The following is a 27338-nucleotide window of genomic DNA, read 5'->3' on the forward strand; positions in this document are numbered from 1 at the left end:
GTTTAAGTGATATTTCAACCAAAAATGTAAATTCTGTAGTTAATTACTCACCCTTGTGTCGTTCCAAGTCTGTAAGAAATTCATTCATCTTCAGGACACAAATTAAGATATTTCTCATTTAAATCCGAAAGATTTCTGATCCTCAATATACAGCAATGTCGGCGTAAGTCTTAGTACTCATCATGGTGATTAAATAAAATAAAATTATATTAAATAACTTAATATTAACAAACATAAAAGACAAAAAAACTAACTGACAACTAACTGAAATTATGAGAAATTTAAAAATGAAAAATGAAATAAAACTGAAATAAATAAATAAAAATTAAGCTAAATAACAATTTTAAAAATGACAAAATCTCAAAAGAAAACTCAAAAGAACAACTTGTTTATGAACCGAATATCAACTAAGCAACAACAAAGAAGGGTTGGGGCAAATGTTTGTTTGTCTGAAAGTGAACAACAATCCAAATTTCAATTTACTAATCATACAAAGTGGTCTAATGTCTTCAGACAAAATATTGTACATGAGTCATTTGGATAACTTTTATAATACTTATATAGTGCTAAATATTTATTTATCCTTATTGCTTGAAAAAAAGTCTCCAAAATCTCTCTTTATGTGTTCTAGAGAAAAAAAAAAGTTGTAAAGATTTGGACCAACATGAGATTAAATAAACAACAGAGGTGTAATTTAACGTAGTAAAAATACTTCGTTACAATACCTAAATGTTTTTTGGGAGTGTCTGTAACGTTAGTTTACTTGAGTTTTTATATTTCAGCCAACTTTTACTTTTAGTCCACTACATTTCCTAATTAAAATGTACACTTTTACTCCGATACATTTCAACTAAGTATATTCATTACTTACTACAAAATAGTCAGAAGAACACAGACTGTAGGAAAGCAGGTTTGACGAATCAGTGGTCTAGCGTTTGCAAGTTAACGTTAGACTAAAAAAACAAACACATTTGCTCATGTGCAAACAAGTGCGCGTTGCGCGCACAACCGCGAATGATTTCATGTTCCACTCAAGTCAACTCAGGTGTGTGATACAGCATCGTCTGTGATAATATGGTAAGTGTTGTATTGATGTGCTCAGGTAGGCAATATCACCAAATCACACACAGAGTGCACGGACATCGATTTATTAGTCTATTACAACTAAATATTCCAGGCATTCTAAATTATAGACGGCAAAAATGCTTCTGTAATCTTTTTATATTTCTATAATTTAATGTAGGCCTAGTTAACTTAATCTATATCCCACAGAGAGTACTGTACTGCAGATGCATGAACATATTAAATAATCATTTTATTCAAGTTCAGTAAATCAATAAATTACTTACATTTTAGACATAATATTGCTTGTTTTTGATCTGTTTTGCTGACGAAAATAGTTCCAAACAAAGATCACAGCACTGTTTTGCGCCTTTTAGCAACAAACGTTTTTCACTTATTGAATGAATCAGCTTTTTGAACGAATCGGTTGAATAAATGATTCAGTGATTCACTCATTAACACAGTTTAATGCTTTGTTTCTGAATGAATCAGCCGTTTGAATGAATCGGTTGAATCTCAAAGACTCACTCGTTAACTTGCTGTCCCCTACTGGCGGTTGTAATTTGACATTTCGACTTTTTTCATGTTTTAAATTATTAGTCAAATATAAGTATTCAAAGTTTTATATTAACAAATCATTAGGCCTATTTATACATCTGTATCTGCAGCTTAAATGCATCCATGTCCCCTCTGAGGTAGCCTGCATAAACTGTGTAAATACCTACAGTCTATGGTAAATACATGCTAATTCAGATGCAGATTCCAGAAATGATTTCTTATGCTGGAATGAAAGATACTGAGTACCGGAAGAAGTGCTTTTTATACAAAATGGAAGAAAAAAAAATACAAAATGGAAGAAAAAGTTAAAACTGAAGACAATCTTGCTACTCAAGTTGTGTATGAACACACACACACACATATATATATATATATATATATATATATATATATATATATATATATATATGCTTCTTTTCCATTTTGCATTTACTTGTACTTTTACTTTCAATACTTAAGTACATTTAAGATTTTAAAAATATTTTTTGTACTTTAGTACAATAAATATCACATACTTTAATACTTTTACTCAAGTAATATTCTAAAAGGTGACTTCAACTTCTACCAAAGCCATTTTCTGGTAAGATATCTGTACTTTTACTGTACTTTTGAATTTTGTTATTAAACCATTACTTAAAACACTATGAAATGCTATGACCGAGCATTTATAATCACTGTGATTTACAGGTACATCTCAATAAATTAGAATGTCGTGGGAAAGGTAATTTATATCAATAATTTAACTAAAATTGTGAAACTCATGTATTAAATAAATTAAATGGACACAGACTGAAGTAGTTTAAGTCTTTGGTTCTTTTAATTGTGATGATTTTGGCTCACATTTAATAAAAACCAAGCAATTCACTGTCTCAACAAATAAGAATATGGTGACATGCCAATCAGCTAATCAACTCAAAACACCTGCAAAGGTTTTATGAGCCTTCAAAATGGTCTCTCACTTTGGTTCACTAGGCTCCACAATCATGGGGAAGACAGCTGAACTGACAGAAGACAATCATTGACACCCTTCACAAGGAGGGTAAGCCACAAACATTGATTGCCAAAGAAGCTAGCTGTTCACAGAGTGCTGTATCCAAGCATGTTAACAGAAAGTTGAGTGGAAGGAAAAAGTGTGGAACAAAAAGATACAAAACCAACAAGGAGAACTGCAGCCTTATGAGGATTGTCAAGCAAAGTCGTGTTAAGGAATTTGGCTACAGTTGTCGTATTCCTCTAGTTAAGCCACTCCTGAAACACAGACAATGTTAGAGGTGTTTTACCTGGGCTAAGGAGAAGAATAACTGGACTGTTGCCCAGTGGTCCAAAGTCCTCTTTTCAGATGAGATCAAGTTTTGTCTTTAATTTGGAAACCAAGGTCCTAGAGTCTGGAGGAAGGGTGGAGAAGCTTGAAGTCCAGTATTAAGTTTTCACAGTCTGTGATGTTTTGGGGTGCAATGTCATCTGCTGGTGTTGGTCCATTGTGTTTTTTGAAAACCAAAGTCATTGCAGCCATTTACCAAGAAATTTTGGAGCACTTCTGCTGACCCGCTTTTTAAAGATGATGATTTCATTTTCCAGCAGGATTTGGCATCTACCCACACTGCCATAAGTACTGACAAGTTGGTTAAATGACCATGGTGTTGGTCTGCTTGACTGGTCAGCAAACTCACCAGACCTGAACTCCATAGAGGTTCTATGGGGTATTGTCAAGAAAAAAAATTAGACACGAGACCAAAAAATGCAGATGAGCTGAAGGCCACTTTCAAAGAAACCTGGGCTTCCATTCCACCTCAGCAGTGCAACAAACTGATCACCTCCATGCCACGCCGAATTGAGACAGTAATTAAAGCAAAAGGAGCCCCTAAGAAGTATTGAGTACATGTACAGTAAATTAAAATACTTTACAGAAGGTCAACAATGTACTGATTCAAAAATATATATATATTGGTCTTATGAAGTAATCTGATTGGTTGAGATAGTGAATTGGTGGGGTTTTGTTAAATGTGAGCCAAAATTATCACAATTAAAAGAACCAAAGACTTAAATTATTTCAGTCTGTGTGCATTGAATTTATTTAATACACAAGTTTAACAATTTGACTTGAATTACTGAAATAAATGAACTTTTCCACATCATTCTAATTTATTGAGATGCACTTGTACTTTAGAAGTGAAACACTGTACCTTGTTCATTGCAGAATGAACTACACACCTCCACAGTCAGCTCTTCTGCTCTTAAACCTTCTGTTACTTCATTCCTGCTGTCTCTCTCTGGTCAATTCTTCATCCTAATTTCATTTCTCCATTTCTTCACTCTCTCTCTCTCTCTCTCTCTCTCACTCTCTCTATCTCTCTGCCTCTGATTCAATCTTAAAAGTGGTCCACACAAAGGGCACACAAGCACTACAGTACATTCCAGGTCAATAACAAACTGACCAAAGATGCACTGGCTTTCAGTGCTTAATCTAAAGAGTATCTATATTTTTTAAATGATTTAAACTTCGGAAAAATGAGACTGAATGTGCATCCACATAAACACACACAAACTCTCCTCAAGTGCCAGGACAGAAAGTCTCCCCAAGGATGATTTTGAAACTGGAGACATCATAAGCACCACAAAGCATCAATCAGAAACCATGCGTACATTTGCATGCAGTTTGCAATTGCATCACACGTTTCACAACACACAGCTGCAGAGAGACGTATAGTACTGACCAGGGGAAGCCAAATATCAGTAGCAGAATCATACTAATTCAGAGGTGCAGACATCAAACAAAACATGCACAGACATCACAATCCAAGTTAGAATCCATTTAGAAGTCATTTCAGCCTTTAAAGTAAAAGACATCTTGAGTATGTATATGCTGTGTCATCCTACACAGTGGCGAGGTCACCTTTAAGAAAAAGCATGCGTAAGCACCTACCCTGCAGCCTCTGCATCTCATTGGCAATCTCCCTGTCTGAACGGCCATAGTGCTGAGCAGATGCCATTCCACTGATTCGAAGTCAGTGGTGCTGATGCAGGGCAGCGGATGCGGCTCCGCCCGACACTTCAGGATCAGCTGAAGTCTACATGAAAAGCGCAATTGTTTTCAATCAGCGCATGCCATGCAAACATACGGTTTCTCTCTCTCCTTGAAGTTCTGTGGCTTCTGCAGGAAGCAGCCTTTTCCCTTTGCACTCTCTCTCTTTCTGCCTCTCACTCTCTACTGTAGGCATCAGCATAAGTTTTCACTGCCACCTTGTGTCCAATCAGAGTGCAGATCTCAAGTGCAGTCCAATAGTGAGGCCCCAATCGAGTCATGCTGTGTATGAGTGTGTTACTTTAGCAAAGCCAGACGACATTACTTTAAATGATTCGATTAAAACGTGTTACATGTCTGAGCTTCCGCTCATGGAAAATGCAAAAGATGTTGTAATGGCTTATATCAAGCATGGGACTCCATTAAGTGAAATTCAAGAGGGGTTGTTAAAACTCTCATACCAGAGACATACTGTTATGCTTTTAACTTCCATTACCGGTTCAATCACACACATGCATGTTATAGGGGAAAAAAGCAAAGTGAAATGCCTGACTGGAGCATTAAGCTCGGGATTCAGACACCACTGTGCTGAGTCTGCTAGTTTTCAAACAGCGATGCTTAGCAATGACCTCTACACGGTCACTGCAGATGGATGTGAGAGAGAGAGCACAGTGTGAAGTTACTGATACAACTCCTTGTGCGCAGAGGATCTTATGTCATTCTCGTTCACTCACCTTCTCCAATGAGCCACTGTAAAGACTCATAGCCTACGTCATCGCACATCAACATTTTGCTAAATGTTTTCCTAGGAATAAATAAGAAAGAAAGAGAGAGATTCATTCTGACAAGTAAACAAACAAAACAATTAGCAAATAAGATAAAGCATTGTGATGTCCAGGGAATAATTTAAAATGCAAATTTAAATTCAGCCTGAAATGCTGTTATGCTGCAACATGTTCTCTAAAGAGTAACAGAGCCATCTGCTGTTCATCAAGAGAAGATGGACAGGATAGGATAGGATAAGAGGATAGGATGGGAAAGAGTAGGATAGGATAAGAGGATAGGATGGGAAAGAGTAGGATAGGATAAGATGATAGGATGGAAAAGAGTATGATAGGATAAGATGATAGGATGGGAAAGAGTAGGATAGGATAAGATGATAGGATGGGAAAGAGTAGGATAGGATAAGATGATAGGATGGAAAAGAGTATGATAGGATAAGATGATAGGATGGGAAAGAGTAGGATAGGATAAGATGATAGGATGGGAAAGAGTAGGATAGGATAAGATGATAGGATGGAAAAGAGTATGATAGGATAAGATGATAGGATGGGAAAGAGTAGGGTAGGATAGGATAGGATAGGATAGGATAGGATAGGATGGGAAAGGATAGTATAGAAAAGTGTAGGATATGATAGGATAGGGTAGGATAGAAAAGGATAGGGTAGGATAGGATAGGATATGATGGAAAAGGATAGAATAGGATATGATGGAAAAAGGATAGGGTAGGATAGGATAGGATATGATGGAAAAGGATAGGGTAGGGTAGGATAGGATATGATTGAATAGGATAGGGTATGATGGAAAAGGGTAGGGTTGGATAGGAACTGATGAAAAAGGATAGGATAGGATAGGACAAAAAAGATTAGGATAGGATAGAAAAGGGTAGGATAGGATAGAAAAGATTAGGATATGATGGAAAAGGGTAGGGTAGGATAGGACAAAATAGGATAGAAAAGAATGGGATAGGATAGGACAAAAAAGATTAGGATAGAAAAGGATAGGATAGGATAGGATAGAAAAGATTAGGATAGGATAGAAAAAGGGTAGGATAGGATAGAAAAGGTTTACAGTAGCAATAAACCACAGAATAAACAATACAAGAAGAAAAAAGAAAAAGCAAATTAATATATTATACAATGTGAAAAAATATACACTGCATTACATGAAAAACATTTTTACAAAAAATATATATTTTAATGTATTTTATAAAATATATTTTAAAAAATGTGTAAAAAAAAAAGTTTTTCACATTGTATAATATATTGATTTGCTTTTTTTTTTCTTCTTGTATTGTTTTCTATCCTATCCTAAAATAAAATGGTCCCAAACATGAACTAGGCATGTTTTTTGGCATAGGGAATTTTAATGGAAAACACACAATAGGCTGAAAATATTTTTTTATGTATACGTCAGACCTGCCTATGGCAACAGCTGATATCTGCACTCCACAACACAAAGCAACAATGAAAGGAAATGTCAGTATAGGGCCTGTCCAGGACCCACTCCTCCCAGACCAACGGCTCTGTGCTAAAATCCTGTGCTATCTACTGTCTTTAAGATACCCTTAATGAACATTTTGAAGGAAAGAACTCAGTTCTTACAGAGGTGAAAGGGGCCTGATTTAGGGCAAAATCCTGCTTTCTTTGCAGGACCTTATCAGGATTCTGTTTTGCAAAAGTTAGCCTGGTCAGGATAACCCAGCACAGAGCTGGCACTCTACATGGAAAATCTGAAGCGTTGTGATGACCAGCACATCAGACAAAATAGAACAGTAAAAGCTAAAAAGATTTGGAAATTGTGTTACAAAATCTTTTGTTATGAAATACATAGAAAAATGCAAGGGTTTCATCTGTTTGGACTTGGTTTCCTGTGCTGGAATCCTGAAAGAATTCTGGATGCTTTTCAGTGTTCCTCTGCCATGGCTATGTTGACAGTGTGTGTGGAAAAGATATCACAAAAAATTAACACATGAGAATGTGCTCATGTTCCTCTAATGTTTTGGACACCAATATAGCCATATTAAAAACAAATAAGGAAATATTACTTTTTTTCCATGCTATTTTTATATTGTATTGCATATTATATTATTATACAATAGACCACTGTTAAAATTTTGGGGAAAGTACTTTTTTTTCTAAGAAATTAGCACTTCTATTTAGCAAAAACACATTAAATTGATCAAAACTGACATTGAAGATATTTCCAATGTTACAAAAGATTTCAAATGTTCAAATAAGTGCTGTTTTTTGCAATGAATGCTGAAAAAATGTATCATGGTTTCCATCAAAATATATAGCAAAAGAAACATTTTCATTATTGATAACACTGAAAGATGTTAGCAGTGATAACTGCAAAAAAATCAGCTTTGCTATCATTAAAATTAATAAAATGTTAAAATATACAAATAATAATTGTTATAATTTAATATATTTTTAATAATACAAATTTATTAATAAAATACAAACCCGAATCCAAAAAAGTTGAGACACTTTACAAATTGTGAATAAAAACAATGCAATGATGTGGAAGTTTTGAATTTTAATATTTTATTCAGAATACAACATAGATGACATATCAAATGTTTAAACTGAGAAAATGTATCATTTTAAAGGAAACATGTTTATTTTAAATTTCATGGCTTCAACACATCTTAAAAAAGTTGGGACAAGGCCATGTTTACCACTGTGGGGCATCCCCTCTTCTTTTTAGAACAATCTGCAAACGTCTTGGGACCGAGGAGACAAGTTGCTCAAGTTTAGGAATAGGAATGTTGTCCCATTCTTGTCTAATACAGGCTTCTAGTTCCTCAACTGTCTTAGGTCTTCTTTGTCGCATGTTCCTCTTTATGATGTGCCAAAGTTTTCTATGGGTGAAAGATATGGAATGCAGGCTGGGCATTTCAGTACTCGGATCCTTCTTCTACGCAGCCATGATGGTGTAATTGATGCAGTATTTGGTCTGGCATTGTCATGTTGGAAAATGCAAGGTCTTCCCTGAAAAAGATGATGTCTGGATGGAAGCATATGTTGTTCTAGAACTTGGATATACCTTTCAGCATTGATGGTGCCTTTTCAGATGTGTAAGCTGCCCATGCCACACGCACTCATGCAACCCCATACCATCAGAGATGCAGGCTTCTGAACTATGCACTGAAAACAACTTGTCCTTGTCCTCTTTAGTCCGGATGGCGTTAAAATTTTGGTTCATCTGACCACAGAACAGCTTTCCACTTTGCCAGTCAATTTTAAATGAGCCTTGGCCCAGAGCAAACGCCTGCACTTCTGGATCATGTTTAGATATGACTTCTTTTTTGACCTACAGAGTTTTAGCCGGCAGTGGATTGTGTTCACTGACAATGTTTTCTGGAAGTATTCCTTTGCCCATGTTGTGATTTCCATTACAGTAGCATTCCTGTATGTGATGCAGTGCCGTCTAAGGACCTGAAGATCACAGGCATCCAGTATGGTTTTCTGGCCTTGACCCTTACGCACAAAGATTGTTCCAGATTTTCTGAATCTTTGGGTGATATTATGCACTGTAGTTGATGATAACTTCAAACTCTTTGCAATTTTTCCCTGAGAAACTCCTTTCTGATATTGCTCCACTATCTATATTTTATTGTGAATAAAATATAAGTTTATGAGATTTGTAAATCATTCCATGCCTTTTTTACTCACAATTTGTACAGTGTCCCAACTTTTTTGGAATTGGGTTTGTATAATAATAATAATAATAATAATAATCCAGATCATCAGTGACTACAAGTCAAGCAACTCCACTCCAATGGTCACGGACGTCTCCTTCCTTAATTAACTAAATTACTTTTATGCTCACTTCAACAGTGACAGTAAGGAGAAGGCCCTCAAGATCACCTCCACACTGCATTGTGCCGGATCAATCCGCGCAAGGCTGCTGGCCCAGATTGCATTCCTGGACGTGTGCTTAGGGCATGTTCACAGAAATTTTCAACCTGTCCCTCACTCAAGCAACTGTGCCAACATGTTTTAAGTCCACATCCATTGTGCCAGTACTGAAACATTCCTCCCCAATGTGCTTGAATGACTATCGCCGCGTAGCACTCACATGCATCATTATGAAGTGCTTTGAGCGACTGGTCCTAGCACACCTCAATGACTTCCTCTCACCCACACTGGACCCACACCAATTTTCCTACCGTAGAAATAGGAGCACAGAGGATGCAGTATGCACAGTGCTGCACTCTGGACTCACACACTTGGACAATAACAACACATATGTTAAGATGTTGTTTGTTGACTTCAGTTCAGCATTTAACACCAACAGACCTCAGCATGTTCGGTCAGGCCACACCCACTCCACTACCATCACACTTAACACCGGTGTACAACAGGGCTTTGTGCTGAGACCATTCCTTTACTCCCTTTACACCCACGGCTGCAAGCCTGTGCATGGATCCAACTCCATCATTAAGTTGACAGACAACACCACGGTGATTGGCCTCATCAGTGACAATGATGAGACTGCCTACAGGGAAGAGGTACAGCACCTGGCCACATGGTGCGCTGACAATAATCTGCTCCTTAACACCAGTAAGACAAAGCTCATTGTGGACTTCAGGAAGAAGAAAGGAAGCACGCATGACCTAATCCACATTAACGGGATGGTTGTTGAACATGTCTCCAACTGAAGAAGAACCAGCTGTCTTCAGCCATAGTGGTGAACTTTTACCGGTGTGCGATCGAGAGCATCCTGACCAGTTGCATCACAGTCTGGTATGGGAACTGCTCAGTGGCTGACCGCAAAGCACTGCAGAGGGTGGTGAAAACTGCCCAACGCATCACAGGGACACCACTTCCTGCTATTGAGGACATCCCGAGGAAACGCTGTCTACGTCGAGCTCGCAGCATTCTTAAGGACTCTTCTCACCCTGACCATGGACTGTTTAACCTCCTGCCCTCCGGGAGGTGCTTCAGGAACAGCTTTATCTCCTTGCTGAACTCAGCCCTCTGAACCCACCCCCCCCCCCCCTGTCTACTGTCTGTTCATCCAGAAACACTGAATAATTCATTTGCACACTGAAATATTTTCTATGCACTTGTGTCAATTGTAGGAGTGTAAATTGTTCATATGTTCATAGTTCTGCCTATAGTGTACATGTACACGTTTACATAAACATCTGTATAGTATATTCATAGTAAACCTATCTATATATCATGTTGATAGTATTTAAAATCTGTAAATTATGTTCATAATACTTATCTTTATAGTTACTGTACATATTGTAGACCTCGTATATTCTGTACTTACTGCTTATTGCACTTCTGGTTAGATGCTAACTGCATTTCGTTGCCTTGTACCTCACACGTGCAGTGACAATAAAGTTGAATCTAATCTAATCTAAAACAATAATAATAATTAAAAGTAATCATATTCCACAATAGTACCATTTTTACTGTCTTTTTAATCGGCGGATGAAATTAATTGTGTAGCTCTTTGGCACTGCAAAATGGCCAAATTCCATCAGTGGTGACACAGGACAGAACAGCCTACATTGTTCATGCCAAGTGTCTGGAAGTGAAAAGGAAATAAGGAGAAGTAAAATATGATGAATTTTGGCCAGGGGAAAGGGGACAAATGATAGGAGCAAATGCTTTCACGTACACCTTGACTCTCCTCCTCTCTGTACCCTCCTCCCTTTCCTCTCCATCCCACAGGAACCCTGGTCTGCGTAGATAAGGACAGCCTGCTGCTAATTTTACGCAGGAAAGGCAGGAAATGTGAAGTGAAGACTTTGCTTTTCCACAAACAACAGAGCAGCCACACCGGCCTTGGAGAAGATCCTGTGTGCCACAGTGCTGAGCAGTCTGGGACTGAAAAAGAGACAAACCGAGAGAAAGTGTGGGAGGAGGGTCGCAGGAATTGAGGAGTTGGTTAGAGAGAGACACAAGAAAAAGTTAAAAGGAAGAGTGAAAGAACGAAAGATTTGGAGGGGAGAGACTGTGTCCTCTCTTGTCTCTCTTGTATCTCTGGAGGGAGCTATGGCGGATAACAGCACTCATCTTATTGAGGCGATACTGGAGTCCTTCGGATTGAGTAAGATATTTTAACATATTTACACAAGTTCTTTCTCGCATACACACAAATTATCTCACAGTGTTACAAAGTCAACTTTGTACTTGAGAAAAAAAGTCGAGTCTTTTAAGAAACAGAAATGCAGACTGTAGTAACTAGCGGTAAAAGATATTGGCAAAAGTGGTCCATAAAAAAACAACACCGCCAGTGTGCAGCTTTTTCCATTCGGTCTTTCCAAATGTCATTTCCAGATGATCCTTCACTCTGGACTGTGATTCCTTTCACCTAGGGAGAAAATTGCATAAACGCCGCATTATTTTACACACAAGTCTCTAAAGAGTGATGTCATATTCTTATAATACTAATAATAATCTGTAAAATAGTTAGGTGCTGTGGTTAAAAATGGATACAATTTGCCTGCTTCAATCAAATACATTACTCAAACAACTCTGGCTCCAATCTATGAATAATTATATTAATAATTACAAAACATTTTTTACATTAATTTTAATTGAGGAATACAAATTTAAAGCCAAAATTCTCAAAATTCAGTTTCAACGGGGCCTTAAATGGCCTGTGCCAGACAGAAGCCCTGTGTGCTAATGAAACTGGTATTTCTGTAGACAATGGTATGCCATAACAGGAAGCCTCCTAAAATGCAAACTATTTCATTTATTTTAACTGTAAAGGATAAGAAAACATTGGGTGCGCCTTCTATTGTGGAATTTCGTCCCCTCCCACTTTGAGTTGTCAGGTGAGGTGCTCCTGACTGACCTTCAACCTCCTGATAGTTTCTCCTTATTGACCCTACAGAAACAAGTATTTCTCTCAATGGAGTAGAATGCCATCATCCCTTCATTAGCTATTTGAAATATATAAAAACCTTGTTTAAGCATTACAGGGAACTAATAGTTTAACAGTATGATCCATAAAAAAGAAAACGGAAGCGAATTATAATTCTTATAGACGGGTCGACATGTTATCAGTCATTTCTGTCAGTAATTTTCTGTGAAGTTCGCCTACTGCTATGCAAACTATTTTGGTGCCCCAATACAGTTTGCTTAACAGCGTCAAGCATCTTAAAATTAAATGTTTACGTGATACCGTCCAAAACTGATCTTGATCTACTATGGTTACCTCCAAATGGAGGTATTTTTTTTAGCTTTTAAGTCATTTTGATCGCTACATTTTTAGAATGCCTTTTCTCTTCAAACATGGGAGACATGATTGCAAAGGTCAAAGCTATACAGTTTATGGGTCAAACACATCCGTCTAGCGCATGTTTAGGTAAAAAAAAAAAATGTAAAAAAAAAAACAACTAATGAAAATCATATTCTCTGCATTGCTATTGTAAAATATTTTTAGGAATGACAACCACATTAATACGGAAGTTCTAAGCGGCCATGCATAATATATTTTTTTCCTTTTTGTTTTCTCGTTATAACGACTTAATTTTCTCGCAAATTTAGCTTCGCCTAGGTAATAACGTCTACAATACTGTATATAAATAAAGGCTGATCAATCACTGTTGATTTTTCCAGAGACAGTACAACTAACGTTTTGTTTTTGTAATTAACATGTTTAAATGGCAACACCGCGAAATTAGAGCTGCTTGGATTAAACTCCCTTTTCATTTTCCCTTTATTTGAAATAAAATTATATATAATTTGTAATTTGTAGTAGTCATTATATGATGTGGCAGATATCATGTGTGTTACAAGCTTCTGTTTGAAAAGAGCGTCCATGTGTAGGACTACGTGTGTGTGTGTATGTGTGTGTGTAGAAAAAAACGATTAATTTACAACATTATAGAACAAAACTAAATTAAATTAGCCTACGGATTTTACATATACATCACATTTCTCATCGATATGGTTAACAATAAAGATTAGTAATAAGGAAAAGAAGCACATCAGCCTACATCGTTAAATCCCGTCCTACTGTAGATAAACAGAATACAGTGATGTCAACCTTGGTTTTGATAAGCAGTTATTTTATGACACAAGAAAGTACAAGAAGAAAAAATATTATAATGTATGGCTGCTTAGAACTTCCGTACATTTAAATACTAAAGTATAGTTTCCTGTTGTATATGGAACCAAGTTCACTCTCGAAATTGTAATGACTGACACTGTGGTAACCATGGCAAAATGTTGCTTTGGTATCCAGTATTTTTGATCAAAGTAATATTACAGCAATGATTACAAGACTTCTTATGTTAGGCAATTTTAACAAAACCACCATCGACACTATTCCTGTTTTGTTTATGTTTGGGAGGTTGCTTCGGAGGTTGCTCTTGAAATGTTGCCAAGTCCACTTATTATAAGCAACTCTGTGGCCACAGAGTGCTTGCTTAAAAATATGTTTTTACCCCTTTTATTTCTTTCCTTTCTCCAGGGGATGTGATTTTGGCCTTCTGTCTTTCTATGGTTGTTGGTCTTCTGCTGGGTGCTCTGGTCTATATGATCTTGACCTGGATGTCTCGTCGACGAGCTTCAGCCACCATCACTCGCGTACCCATCTACCAGTCCCGCTCCACCACCCGTTCATCATCGCCACGTTCTCGGCCAGGCTACAGTCGATACAGCAGCGGCTACGACCGACGCAGCAACAATAGTCTGGCCAGCGCTGCCTTCTCCTTCCATCGGCAAACCTCATCCTCACCAATAGACTATGGTGACTCACCGGGCCGCAAGTCGAGCTTCCGGGCCTCTACATTTCATCCTCTTCTTCAGTGTAGCCAGATAGCTCGTGAGGCAGAAGAGGGTGCCCAGGGCAGCCTGCCACGGACCCCCACTCTCACTACCAGCCCTGGGGCAAGTGGTTCCACCAGCACTGTCAGTTCCATGGTCACTCCACCCCGGGCTAGAACCAGGCCGGATTCCTTCTGGGGCAACAGCAATCTAAGGGGCTTTCATGCAGGCCAGACTCCACCACCTGCCTATGAGAGCATCATACGAGCTTATCAGGAGACAACCACGTGAAGGAAGAGAAGATGCTACAGTGATGGAGGAAGATAAATGTATTAATAGACTTGGACCATACAATTGGACAGCTGAAAGCAATATTGATGTCGTACATCTTAAGACATGGCCAGTTTTTCCACTGAACGAAAAGTTATGTTCTCGCTAAGAAAAGAAAAGGTTTTTCTAAGAACTGTTCCATGAAAGGATCTTTGGGGAACCAAATATAACCAAAGTAATTATTTTATGGCATCATTGTGAAAATCTCTTTTTGGAATCTTTATTTTGTGCGAGGTCAATGTAAAATACAGAGAACGTTTTAAAGAGAGAGTGAGATGAATTATTGGTTTCTACAGGTCTGCTTCATTGATTAGTGAAGACAAAAGACTTATATTTTTGCAATTAGAGAATATGTCTATAAAGAGTGAGAGAGAAAGATAAGAAAACATGATAAACAGAGAGAGAAAGTAAGAAATACTGAAGGTTGAAATAAGCATGGGGACAAATCTAAGAGCATTACTGATCAGTGATCTCTATTGCAAACACTCATTTAAATATTTAGAACCAAACTCAATAGATTTTGTATTTATTGGTTTGATTTCTGTGAACTTTGTGATCTTTTAAAGTCATTGTAAGTATTTCTCAGTGCAACTGTACTCAAAAAAATAAACGGACACAATGCATTTTGCAACAGTTTTTTGCATCTGCATGTTTTAATTCCTGCATCTTCATAGAAAGCTTTATAGGTGTTGCAGAGGGTTTAGAGCACACACATCCTGGAAGTGACCTGGGATCCTTCACACCCATGGGTAAGTGGCAAATTTCCCTGACAAGAGGAAGGAATTGTCTCAACTGGTTAAAATGTATGCTAACTGTGCCATCTGCACTTTGGCAGACAGGTTTCCTCTAGTTCTTAGTGTTTATCCTGTCAAGATTCCAGCAAAGCATTTTGGATGGCAGCTGCCATGTCTATGTTAATTGGCACACGTGTAAAAAGATATCATGAAAAATATAGAAATCTGTTTAAAAATTAACTTAAAAACATTTCTACTGCATTTAAGCCTTGCCACAAAAGGACCAGCTGACATCATGTCAGGGATTCTCTCAATAACACAGGCGAGTGTTGATGAGGACAAGGCTAGATATCACTCCGTCATGCTGATTGAGCTAGAATAACAGACTGGAAGCTATAAAAGGAGGGTGGTGCTTGAACTCATTGCTCTTCCTCTGTTAACTATGGTTATAGCAAAGAAACGTGCAGTTATCATTGCTTTGCACAAAAAGGGATTCACAGGCAAGGATAATGCTGCTAGTAAGTTGCACCTAAATCAATAATATATTGGATCATCAAGAACTTCAAGGGGAAAGTTTCAGTTGCTGTGAAGGCTGGCTTTAGGTCACCCAAGAAAATCCAGCAAGCGCCAGATATGTCTCCTAAATTTGGTTCAGCTGCGGGATCAGGGCACCACCAGTGCAGAGTTTGCTCAGGAATGGCAGCAGGCAGGTGTGAGTGGATCTGCATACACAGTGAAGACGTGAAACCGGTGAAGACTTTTGGACAATGGCCTGGTGTCAAGAAGGGCAGCAAAGAAGCTCTTCGGGGAGAATATCAGGGACAGACTGATATTCTCCAAAAGGTACAAAGATTGGACTGCTGAGGATTGCGATAAAGTCATTTTCTCTGATGAATCCCCTTTTTGGTTGTTTGGGGCATCTGAAATAAAGCTTGTCTGGAGAAAAAAGATGTGCATTACCATCAGTCCTGCATCATACCAACAGTAAAGCATCCAGAGACCATTCATGAGTCTGCTTCTCAGCCAAGGCAGTGAGCACTCTCACAGTTTTGCTTAGGACACAACCACAAAAACATATTTCGAGAGCAACTTCTCCCAACCATCCAAAAAGGCGATGAACAATGCCCTTTTCAGCATGCTGGAGCACCTTGCCATAAGCCAAAAGTGATAACTAAGTGTCTCGGGGAACAAAACATCAAACTTTTGGGTCCATGACAAAGAAACTCCCCAGACCTTAATGCATGGTCAATCTTCAAGAGGCGATGGACAAAGAAAAACCCACAAATTCTGACAAACTACAAGCATTGATTTATGCAAGAATGGGCTGCCAACAGTCATGATGTGGCCCAGAGGTGAACTGACAGCATGCCAGAGCAAATTGCAGAGGTCTTTGCCTAAACTTATTATAATTGTCAATAAAATCCTTTTTTAATTATACTTCAGTATAGTAACATCTGACAAAAAAAAATCTAAAAATACTGTAGCAGCAGACTTAATAATTAAATTAATATTTGTGTCATTCTCTAAACTTTTGGCCACGGCTTTCCCCAAAAAAAATGCGTGTGCGCATTAGAGAATTACGGTAGGACATTTTCGACGCGTGATACACTGATATTTGCGTTACTTACGGTAATGACGCTCTACGTTAATCTGAAAACAGTTCCTGTTTATATTTGCTATCAAAACATTAATCTCTGCCATCGTCGGATTTGTGCTCGTGAAGCCGCCAATGTCTGCGTCCGCCCTGCGAATGATCCGCGTCCGGAGGCTGAGCACCACCGGGCCTGCTGTGAAGAGAGCACTGCCATGGAGAGACCTCAGTAAGACTCTGAACCTACTCCCATGCCAACCTGCACAGCATTTATGGTGTTCATGATGCCCAAAAATGCTGGTTAGGAAGGCAGTTCACGTGGTTAAAACCGCGTTATAAAACCCATTTTAAAACCCTTATTGTAAAATTAAATATATAAAAAAAAGATGTAAAAATATAGTTATTGTAGTTATTGATAAACTTACTGTTCAAAGGGGGTCTATACATGAAACAAAAATCATACTTCTATTTAGCAAGGATGAATTAAAGTGACAGTAAAAATTCTATAATGTTATTAAAGATTTCTGTTTTAAATAAATTAGTTTTTTCTGTTCATCAGAGAATGCTGAAAACATATGTATAATGGTTTCCACAAAAATATTGAGCAGCACAGCTGTTTTCAATATTAATAATAAAAATGGTTTTTGAGCACCAAATCAGCATATTAAAACTATTTCTGAAAGATAGTGTGACACTGAAAACTAGAGCGTTAACTGCTGAAAATTCAGCTTTGCCATCACAGGAATGAATTACAATAAATTTAAATACATTTCAACTATATTGTAATAGAAAGCAGTTAATTTAAATTCACAATGTTGTTGTTTTAGTCGAAATTCTTTTGATTAAATACATACAGCACTGTTGAGCAAAGAGACTTTAAAACATTAAATTAAATAAAAAATTAAATAATTAAAAATAAGTGTTTTATATTGTCCTGATTCTTCATAAATTGTTTGTAATTATTCGTATCATAGTTCATAAATTGACAAACTTATTCTGATGCTTAACTGAAAAATTTTGAATGCTGGTCGTCATTTCTTTTCTTTTTTTATCTTTAGGAAAAATAGCAAAAGTGACAGGAGCAATAGTATTGGGGTAGGTTTATTATTTTATTTAATTGTAATTTGTTTGACATTTATTTAACAAGCCATCAATAAATTATATTATACAGTATCATGCAGCACATTCACAGTGAATGTGAGCAGAAGCAGCAATTAAAAGTGATATATCTTCTAAGCCAGGTTTGTTACCCTTTCCAGAAACACATTCTGAATCTATCACGTTTGCTTACTCAGAGGCTGTGTATTCATCACATACGAGATGGTTACTCTGAACCGGGCCATCACTATCGACACCAGTGCCATACTACAGGAGAAGCAAAAGTCCTACATCTACCTGACTCACACCACTAATAGAGAACAAGAGAGCCTTGCTTCTGGTACATTCTGGGATCTTTACCACGTGTGTGTTTATGCTTGAGACAGTGTGTAAATATTAGTGAGCCAAAAGATTCATTTGCATTTACATTTACATTTATTCTTCGAAAGAAACTTGCAGCTGAGGAATACTACCCCATAATGGATTCATTCTTTCTTTCTTTTTTGTTGCTAGTATATTGGAGATGTGTTGTTTGAGATTTTGAATTATACATTAAAAACCGCCCATTCATGTGTTTTGTTTTACAGTTAATGTATACAAATGTATTGACTTTATTTCATGTTCTAGGCTTCACTATCAAGACCAGGAAGGAACTTCATAAAGCAGCTAGAAAGTTTATTGAAATTTCTTCAAGAGTTCTTCTTCGCCCATTGGATGGTGAGTAGTTTCATCTCTATTTGATGGCATTGACAAGCCTTGGTGCCTGTTTCAAAATATTGAAAGTAAATATTTGTTGACAGTAGGCACTGTGTGAAACAGCGTGGTTATAATAGAGGGCATGCTTCGAAAACCCACTTAGAGACAGTATGGTTATTCCATCTCAGGAAACATCTGCTGTCTGTTGAAAGTTAACTTGACAGTATCTGCACAAAGAGGAACTGACATGAAATGTTGTTCTGTTTTAAATAGGCCAGGTGTCTCTTCTATTCTTCTGCATATGGAATCTAATACACTGTGATTTTTTTTTTTTAAATCACAGCATACATGGCTCCAGGTTTGAGGCTGAAGAGCAGTTTATAATATACACTACTTATGAAAAGTTTGGGGTCAGTAAGATTTAAAAATCTTATTGACTCTAAACCTTAATAGTGGTGTACATTTAGAATAAGAAGTTTAGCAGAGTAAGCAATAGCCGTAGACTGATAGACTATAGAAAAATGTGTAGAGAGATGATCAGAAGTCCTGTGTGTTTATGTCCCCTATGTTTAACTGAAGGCATCTGTTTCCATTTGACTTAAAAAAAAAAAAAACTCTTCATATCACCTTTTCATATCTTTGACTTCATATTAAATCATGATTTTAACATAATTTACATTAGACTGGCCCCATCCATCATTGCTTTTAAATCCTGTCTTAAGATATATCTATTCCTCCGGCTTTTACCATTACTTAAGTATTTCATTTTGGGTCTTTCTTGTGTGAAGCTGAGTGTCTATTACATGTTTACTTTGTTTTAATTCCCTCTTTAATTGTTCTCCCTTTTAATTCATTGGTATTCCCTTATTGATTGTACAGCACTCTGGTAAACCTCGGTTGTGCTTAAATCTGCTCTATGAAATAAACATTGATTAAACCTTTCTTGTATGTCTCAGTTTTTGCAACTAAGTCAAATAGGCATATGTTGATGTTTGTTTATATCAGAGCGTCTCAGTCATCTAGATGCAGACCCTCAAGAATGTGCTCTATGGATGCTGCTGAAGAAAAGCTGCTCTGCCGACCGCGCCGTTCGACAGCAGGCGGTGCAGGAACTGGCCCAAAATCACCACTGGCAGGGTGAGAGATGGCAGCACACCGATTTCTATTGCGCAGACCCCTTTGCCTACCCAAGAAAAATACTTCACTATAACTCTGTGAGCTCTGAATGGTCTTTTGTCTCGTCCATCACAGATTATCAGTACCAGACTGCAGCACAGGTGATCGATCAGCGCACAGCTGTGGCTCTCGCCCGCATGCCTAACGTGGACCTGCGCTTCTTTCTCCCTCCACCTCCACTGCCGCGGACTGACGATGTGGGTAGCTGGCGTTCAGACAATAGCCAAATTGAACTGCTGTGTAATGTCAGATATCTGTGGTAATGTTTTGTGCGTGTATAGGATATATCGCTAGAGGATGGGCTTAGGCAGTTACTGGCATCTCTGCCCCAGTCGGAGGTGGATCAGTGTGTGCAGTACTTCACCTCTCTGGCATTAAGAGAGAGCAGCCAATCACTAGCCTCTCAACGGGTGAGACATACATAGTCAAACTATAGAGTGGAACAGTTCCCAAAAATCCTATTCTTTTTCTCCATAGTTTGTTTGACAAGCTGTGCGTTTTGCTCTGTGATTATAGGGAGGGCTGTGGTGTTTTGGAGGGAATGGGTTGCCTTATGCCCAAAGCCTGACTTCCACCCCCTCTGAGAAGGTGGAGACGTTCTGCCTGCAGGCCCTGGTGCAGCACTCAAAGGTGACGATTTACAAACTCTGCAAAGTGACATGTATTTGTGCAGCAAGGAAGTAAGCATTGATCAAAGAAAACCGGATGCTTGTATGTGTGTAGAGTGATGTTTTTGTAGATATTCTTGAGGTGTACCTTCAGTTGATTTGGTTTTAATCAAGAATTTGACTTAAATAAACGAATCAGTTCAAAGCATTTAATGGTTCTTTGTTCACAGGTCCAAAGTCATTGTGACCACATTGTGGCTAATGGAGGACTGCAGCTCTTGCAGAGAATCTTCCAGCTTCGCAGAGACTCTCCGAAAATCCAGAGCAACATTGTGCGAATTATTGGAAACCTCACCCTGAATGACAGCTTGCACACAGCCATAGTACAGTCAGGTTAGCGTTATATTTTAGGATAACTGATTTAATGTTGAAGAAGAGTAGTTGTTTATTCTCTTTTGTGGTTGACGTTAAGGTTGGGTGGCTGTCCTGGCTGAGATGATCCAGTCACCACACATCAAGCAGGCATCTCATGCTGCCCGTGCTTTAGCCAATTTGGATAGAGATGCAGTAAGGCAGAAGTACCAGGATGGTGTTTACATAATGCACCCACAATGCCGTACTAAGTATGCATACTTATATGAACTTCCACTTATGCTCACCAAGTCTGCATTAATCTGATACAGTAAAAACAGTAGTATCGTGACCGATTTAAAAGAACTGTTTTTATTGTCAAATATTTTCAAATGTAATTTATTCCTGTGATGGCAAAGCTGAATTTCCAGCAGTCTTCATTGTCACATGATCCTAAAGAAATCATTCTGATATGTTGATTTGCTGCTCAAGCAACATCTTATCAATGTTCAGAAGTATTGTGCTGCTTATTATTTTGGGGAAATCTGTTGTAACGTTATAAAAGTCCAACTTTTGATCAGTTTAATGCATCTTTTCCGAATATGTCCTTTTAAAATGTCTTTTGTTTTGTGAGGATTAATTATGTTTTCCATCTTTTTATATTCAGTCAGCCAGTCAAAGCTGATGTTCTGTTTGTTCACGGCCTCTTGGGAGCAGCTTTTAAAACTTGGCGTCAAAAGGACCTTGATGTGGCAGAAGATGACAAGGTGGAAGGGGTTCGAGAGGACTACACTGAATGCTGGCCTAAGGTCAGATATATATATATATATATATATATATATATATATATATATATATATATATATATATATATATATATATATATATATATATATATATATATATATATATATATATATATATCTGACCTTAGGCCAGCATTCAGTGTATGTATATATATATATATATATATATATATATATATATATATATATATATATATATATATATATATATAATTTTTTTTTTTTTTTTTTTTTTTTTTTTTTTTAAAGAAGCTCATGAGTGCCCAGATATTACTTGCAGTGTAATGGCATTACAGGCCCTCAGAGGTATTTTGAAAGTCTGGCTGAAGTCTAAATTCAGCCAAACAAATTTCCGCATTTTCCACAGTCGTGGTTGGCTGCAGACTGTCCAAACCTCAGAATCCTGTCTGTTGAGTATGACACCCATTTAAGTGATTGGAAGGCTAAGTGTCCTGCTGAAAACCAAAGGTAAACAGTCCATTTTTCAATGTGTGCTGTGCATTACTAAATTACTAAATAACTCAACATAGCATACCAAATTTGTCCCTGATTTTTGTGTTATACAGGAAGTCCTTGGCCTTCAGAAGTCAGGAACTGCTGAGGAAACTGAAGGATGCAGGTGTAGGGGACAGGCCTGTGGTGTGGGTAGCCCACAGTATGGGAGGTTAGTCCATGGTGGGTCTTAGAATAACCAGCACCCAACTATGAGAGTCATTTTCTAAATCTTCCTTCATCATATTTGTGTAGCTGTCTAAATGATTTGCAATACAATAGTTTTTTAAAATTTTATATTGCAGCTGCTTATATATAACAAAAATTAATTTAAGTTTCAGCAGGGAGTTTAATAATAATTTTAAGGTTTAAAAAATCTCACAAGGCCATATTGTGATTTCAGTATTTTAGTTAATTGTGCAACCCTGGTTATAGATTAAAAAAAAAAATCAATTTGTAAATAAAATGTAAACTTGTGTCACAGGTTTACTTGTGAAAAAGATGCTCTTGGATGCGGCTAAAGATCCTGATCTCAGTCCGCTGATCAAGAACACCAAGGGTATTCTGTTCTACAGCGTTCCTCATCACGGCACATTCATGGCAGAGTATTCTGTAAATGCACGATACCTACTTTTCCCCTCCATTGAAGTAAAAGAACTATGTCGAGGTATAGTGTGATTTATTTTTGTTAACTTAATATTAATACAATATTAATTCCTCTTAAGATTAAGATTCAAATTAAAATTTGAACATCCTTTTTCTGTTCACCTGTACGACTCAGACTCTCCAGCATTACGAGACTTGCATGAAAATTTCCTGAACATTGCAAAGGAACAAGAGTTCAAGGTCCTTAGCTTTGCAGAAACTCTGCCAACCTACATTGGGCCGATGCTCAAGATATTGGTAGTTCCATCGAAGTCAGCAGGTACGTCAGAATAATTGAACAACAAGCAGCATTTGTGATGTATCGCTTTTTAAATAATTGATGGTTTTAGGTACTTGGTATCAAAAAACTAAATTCTCCTTTTGCTCTTTCAGATCTGGGTATTGGGGACCTCATCCAGGTGGACGTTGATCACCTCAACATCTGCAAGCCAGAAACAAAAGACTCATTTCTCTATAAACGTACTTTACAGTTTATTCGGGATGCTCTTGGAGGACAGAGAATTAAGTGAACTCTCACAGTCCAAAACTGGTCTCTTGCCATTTCATTTCCTCTTGAGGGTTAAAAAGTTACAAGATAGTGTTAACTATGAATAGAAGGAAGTTCTAAAATTGCACCTGGATTTTTTCAATCCGTTATGAATATGCTTTTTGTTAAAACCTCTGGGTTTAACTTTTAATGTGTTTTGCCCACTTCACCATTGCCTTTTTCATGTCAGTAATTTGGAATGAACACTTTTCTGCATTTATTTTAACAGGATGCTATAACAAATTGAAATGACCATCAAGTATATTATGTTTAAAACATTAATAGAAAGTCCATTGTATTTATATTATTTATTTTTCTTGGAAGAAGCTGAAAACTAGCCGTTTTCTTAAATCCCCAGCCTTCTGTGTATCCCTGCCTCAGACTAACAGTTTGGTACTGATGCTGGCTGTAATTTGCCACTATTTTTGTACTAATGGATTAATTGTAGTACTTGCATAGGACCATATTACTTTTATTTTGATGTTGAATATGTGCAATGCACAATTATTGCGAAATCTTTATCATTCTTAATAAAGTTGTGTGTCCTAACTTTATATTCCACTTAAATCCTATACTTTTACTATAGCTATAATGCAGCCTTGTCTTCTGAGAGCAACAGTGCGCTCCTGGCCAGCAGAGAGCGGTGGAGCTCACAGAGCGAACATTAGTCTGTGAGTAGAAGAGAAGAAGAGCATTGTTGGATGACGGTGGACGCTGTAGGTTAAAAACTAAGTGACAATCGACAGATTAACACAATAAATAATCATGTAAGATTTTTCTTTCCCTCAAAAACTGCTTGTTTTTAGATATAGGTGATTTGCGAATATATGTTTGGTGGTGACCCACAGTATGTTAAATGTTTGTAACGTACAAACATTCACAGTAGCGTCAACCTGCTAACTTTGTTATTCTAACATTCAAACAATTTTTCCTTTTGTAGCTTCATAGGCTTTAACTGAAGAACCAGAAGTGTTAACACATCCTGTCCAAAATGGTTAATGTCTTGAAAGGAGTTCTCGTTGAATGGTAAGTTTTACATTTAACGATTTAAAGTTGCATTCAGTATTTTTTTCTCTGATACATTTTTTTAAATTTAGAAATAAACAATAATTAAAAAACTATGTTAAGTCACATAGACTTACAGTAGATGAAGAGGTAAGTAGTCTAAAGACGTTTTATTTTACATGGAGGGGTAACATCGCGTGACCAACAAAAGTACCATTCACTTGATCTTGGAACCGATTATATATTTGTGGAATCAGTCTGTCGATATTTGTGGTTGACTGACAAGAGTACAGGTGCATCTCAATAAATTAGAATGTGGTAGAATGTGTTCATTTTTTCAGTAATTCAACTCAAATTGTGAAACTCGTTTTAAATAAATTCAGTGCACACAGACTGAAGTAGTTTTAGTCTTTGGTTCTTTTAATTGTGATGATTTTGGCTCACATTCAACAAAAACCCACCAATTCACAACCAATTAGAATATGCTGACAAGACAATCAGCTAATCAACTCAAAACACCTGCAAAGGTTTCCTGAGCCTTCAAAATAGTTTCTCAGTTTGGTTCATTAGGCTCCACAATGATGGGGAAGACTACTGATCTGACAGTTGTTCAGAAGACAATCATTGATACCCTTTACAAGGGAGGGTAAGCCACAAACATTCATTGCCAAAGAAGCTGGCTGTACACAGAGTGCTGTATCCAAGCATGTTAACAGAAAGCTGAGTGGAAGGAAAATTGTGGAAGAAAAAGATGCACAACCAACCAAGAGCAATGCAGCCTTATGAGGATTGTCAAGCAAAATCGATTCAAGAATTTGAGTGAACTTCACAAGGAATGGGCTGAGGCTGGGTTCAAGGCATCAACAGCCACCACACACAGACGTGTCAAGGAATTTGGCTATAGTTGTCATGTTTCTCTTGTTAAGCCACTCCTGAAACACAGACAACGTCAGAGGCGTCTTACCTGGGCTAAGGAGAAGAAGAACTGGACTGTTCCCCAGTGGTCCAATGTCCTTTTTTCAGATGAGAGCAAGTTTTGTATTTAATTTGGAAATCAAGGTCCTAGAGTCTGGAGGAAGGGTGGAGAAGCTCATAGGCCAAGTTGCTTGAAGTCCAGTGTTAAGTTGAAGTGCTTGAAGTGCAATGTCCTCTGCTGGTGTTGTTCCATTGTGTTTTTTGAAAACCAAAGTCACTGCACCGGTTTACCAAGAAATTTTGGACCACTTCATGCTTCCTTCTGCTGACCAGCTTTTTGAAGATGCTGATTTCATTTTCCAGCAGGATTTGGCACCTGCCCACACTGCCAAAGCACCAGAAATTGGTTAAATGACCATGGTGTTGGTTTGCTTGACTGGCCAGCAAACTCACCAGACCTGAACTCTATAGAGGTTCTATTGTCAAGAGGAAAATGAGAAACAAGAGATCAAAAAGTGCAGATGAGCTGAAGGCCACTGTCAAAGAAACCTGGGCTTTCAAGTGCCACAAACTGATCACCTCCATGCCACGCTGAATTGAGGCAGTAATTAAAGCAAAATGAGCCCCTACCAAGTATTAAGTACATTGTTATTTTTATTTATTATGTATTTTATTGGTCTTAAGTATTCTAATTGGTTGAGATAGTGAATCGGTGGGTTTTTGATAAATATGAGCCAAAACCATCACAATTCAAAGAACCAAGGACTTAAACTACTTTAGTCTGTGTGAATTGAATTTATTTAATACACAAGTTTCACAATTTTGGTTAAATTACTGAAACTTTGCCACGACATTCTAATTAATTTAGATCCACCTGTACTACTTCAATGTTATCTGTAACTGAAAACTTTGGCACAATGTATCAAAAAAAAGTGTGTGTGTGTGTGTATATATATATATATGCACTTTTAAAATAAAATCATGCAGCAGTGCACCATCATTTATGATTCTTTTTTCAAAATCTGAAACAGTGACCCAGCTATGAAGCAATTTCTTCTATATCTGGATGAGACGTCAGCATTGGGGAAGAAATTTATCATCCAGGATTTGGACGACACGCATGTTTTCATCCTGGCTGAAGTTGTGCAGATTCTCCAGGAGCGAGTAGGAGAACTGATGGACCAGAATTCATTCCCCATCACCCAGAAATAAATGTCTGAATCTGACAGCAGACCTGACAATCTGTGGGAGCAGATGGATGAGGAGATTCTTTCAGCACAATTGCACAAACACAGATGCAACTAAAATATATATATGACTGGCTACCAGGATGATGCCCGTTATCCTTGTTTTAGTTTGACTGTGTTGCATACATTTTTCATTTGATGGAGTTATGTGCTTTGTTACATGTGTTTTAAAGACAGCTTCTTGAATCTTTGCTGTTCTGACAGCATTTTCAATGAATTGTGTTTTGCATGGAAAATTGCATTAGCTGCAGAAAGAAACAAAGTTTTTTTTTTTCAGCATTTCAAAATTGTTCACAAACTGAAAGCAGATGGTTGATGACAGTGTGATTTATATACATGCATAATATACAAACATCAAATAAAAACAACGTTTAAAAAAACATGAATGTTGTCAAAATTTGCTTAATTTGTTTCCTGGATAAATTATAATCAGACTGGGTGCCAGTTTGTAAAATTCCAAGCTCCCTTTAAGGTTTATTCTCTTTCGAGTGAAAAACCAGCTCAAGCCACATGCACAAGGGTATGATGGGGGGATTTAGGGATATGTCTGTAATCAGGATATTGGTAAAAGATTTTACCTTGTGGTGTGAGGAGAACAAACAGCAAAATCAAAATAGTGAACAGCATCTTATTTCCAAAAAAAATCCTGCATTTTTTGATTAAGAAAGGGAAAGTAGTGTGGTGCACTCTTGGAAGTACCTAGCAATCCACCTAGTAAAACTGATTGGCTAGTGCCACTATCTGATGATAAGGTGCTATTTCCTCTTTCAGAAGACCATCATGTGGAAGTAAGAGGACGTGTTATTTTGTCAGACATATAGTGTTGTAGTGTTAAATCCAGTTTATTTTATTACCCAGCAATACAGCTATGATCTAGATCTATATCTGTCTGTCTAATATATGTTTCTGTCTGTCTGTCTGTCTGCCT

General features: G+C 37.5%; 3 protein-coding genes across 5 annotated transcripts; all 3 read left to right on the top strand.

Moving 5' to 3' along the window:
* The first annotated feature begins 11069 nt into the window (after positions 1–11069).
* myct1a (myc target 1a) lies at positions 11070–15132 on the top strand. The gene is made up of 2 exons (XM_026291109.1): positions 11070–11497; positions 13874–15132. Exons 1-2 carry the CDS (start codon positions 11443–11445, stop codon positions 14458–14460), a joined length of 642 nt encoding a protein of 213 aa, XP_026146894.1. The 5' UTR covers positions 11070–11442; the 3' UTR covers positions 14461–15132.
* Positions 15133–16773: 1641 nt separating this feature from the next.
* On the top strand, positions 16774–23797 carry serac1 (serine active site containing 1). Of its 2 annotated transcripts, XM_026291112.1 has the most exons (16): positions 16776–17053; positions 17883–17919; positions 18120–18262; positions 18550–18639; positions 19624–19755; positions 19870–19991; positions 20076–20204; positions 20311–20424; positions 20633–20795; positions 20875–21025; positions 21421–21562; positions 21927–22027; positions 22126–22223; positions 22536–22718; positions 22833–22976; positions 23090–23797. In XM_026291112.1, exons 1-16 carry the CDS (start codon positions 16963–16965, stop codon positions 23224–23226), a joined length of 1977 nt encoding a protein of 658 aa, XP_026146897.1. In that variant the 5' UTR covers positions 16776–16962; the 3' UTR covers positions 23227–23797. The 2 variants fall into 2 exon arrangements, with proteins under 2 accessions (XP_026146896.1, XP_026146897.1); XM_026291111.1 differs by lacking the exon at positions 17883–17919 and having other exon boundaries at positions 16774–17053.
* Positions 23798–23869: 72 nt separating this feature from the next.
* On the top strand, positions 23870–26792 carry gtf2h5 (general transcription factor IIH, polypeptide 5). Of its 2 annotated transcripts, none has more exons than XM_026291115.1 (3): positions 23870–23959; positions 24184–24269; positions 26195–26792. In XM_026291115.1, the coding sequence occupies exons 2-3, from the start codon at positions 24235–24237 to the stop codon at positions 26373–26375; spliced, it is 216 nt and encodes a 71-aa protein (XP_026146900.1). In that variant the 5' UTR covers positions 23870–23959; positions 24184–24234; the 3' UTR covers positions 26376–26792. The 2 variants fall into 2 exon arrangements, with proteins under 2 accessions (XP_026146900.1, XP_026146899.1); XM_026291114.1 differs by having other exon boundaries at positions 23876–24010.
* Positions 26793–27338: the final 546 nt, after the last annotated feature.

This window comes from Carassius auratus, chromosome 20, assembly GCF_003368295.1.
Source record: "Carassius auratus strain Wakin chromosome 20, ASM336829v1, whole genome shotgun sequence".
In the NCBI taxonomy this organism is placed as follows: Eukaryota; Metazoa; Chordata; class Actinopteri; order Cypriniformes; family Cyprinidae; genus Carassius; species Carassius auratus.

Excerpts from the sequence above, each read along its gene's own strand:
- myct1a (XM_026291109.1), top strand. The coding sequence starts at position 11,443 with ATGGCGGATAACAGCACTCATCTTATTGAGGCGATACTGGAGTCCTTC. Across the intron at positions 11,498-13,873 it reads ACTGGAGTCCTTCGGATTGA|GGGATGTGATTTTGGCCTTC; the intron begins GTAAGATATTTT and ends TCCTTTCTCCAG.
- serac1 (XM_026291111.1), top strand. The coding sequence starts at position 16,866 with ATGACGCTCTACGTTAATCTGAAAACAGTTCCTGTTTATATTTGCTAT. Across the intron at positions 20,205-20,310 it reads AATCACTAGCCTCTCAACGG|GGAGGGCTGTGGTGTTTTGG; the intron begins GTGAGACATACA and ends CTGTGATTATAG. Across the intron at positions 22,719-22,832 it reads AGTAAAAGAACTATGTCGAG|ACTCTCCAGCATTACGAGAC; the intron begins GTATAGTGTGAT and ends TGTACGACTCAG.
- gtf2h5 (XM_026291115.1), top strand. The coding sequence starts at position 24,235 with ATGGTTAATGTCTTGAAAGGAGTTCTCGTTGAATG. Across the intron at positions 24,270-26,194 it reads AAAGGAGTTCTCGTTGAATG|TGACCCAGCTATGAAGCAAT; the intron begins GTAAGTTTTACA and ends AATCTGAAACAG.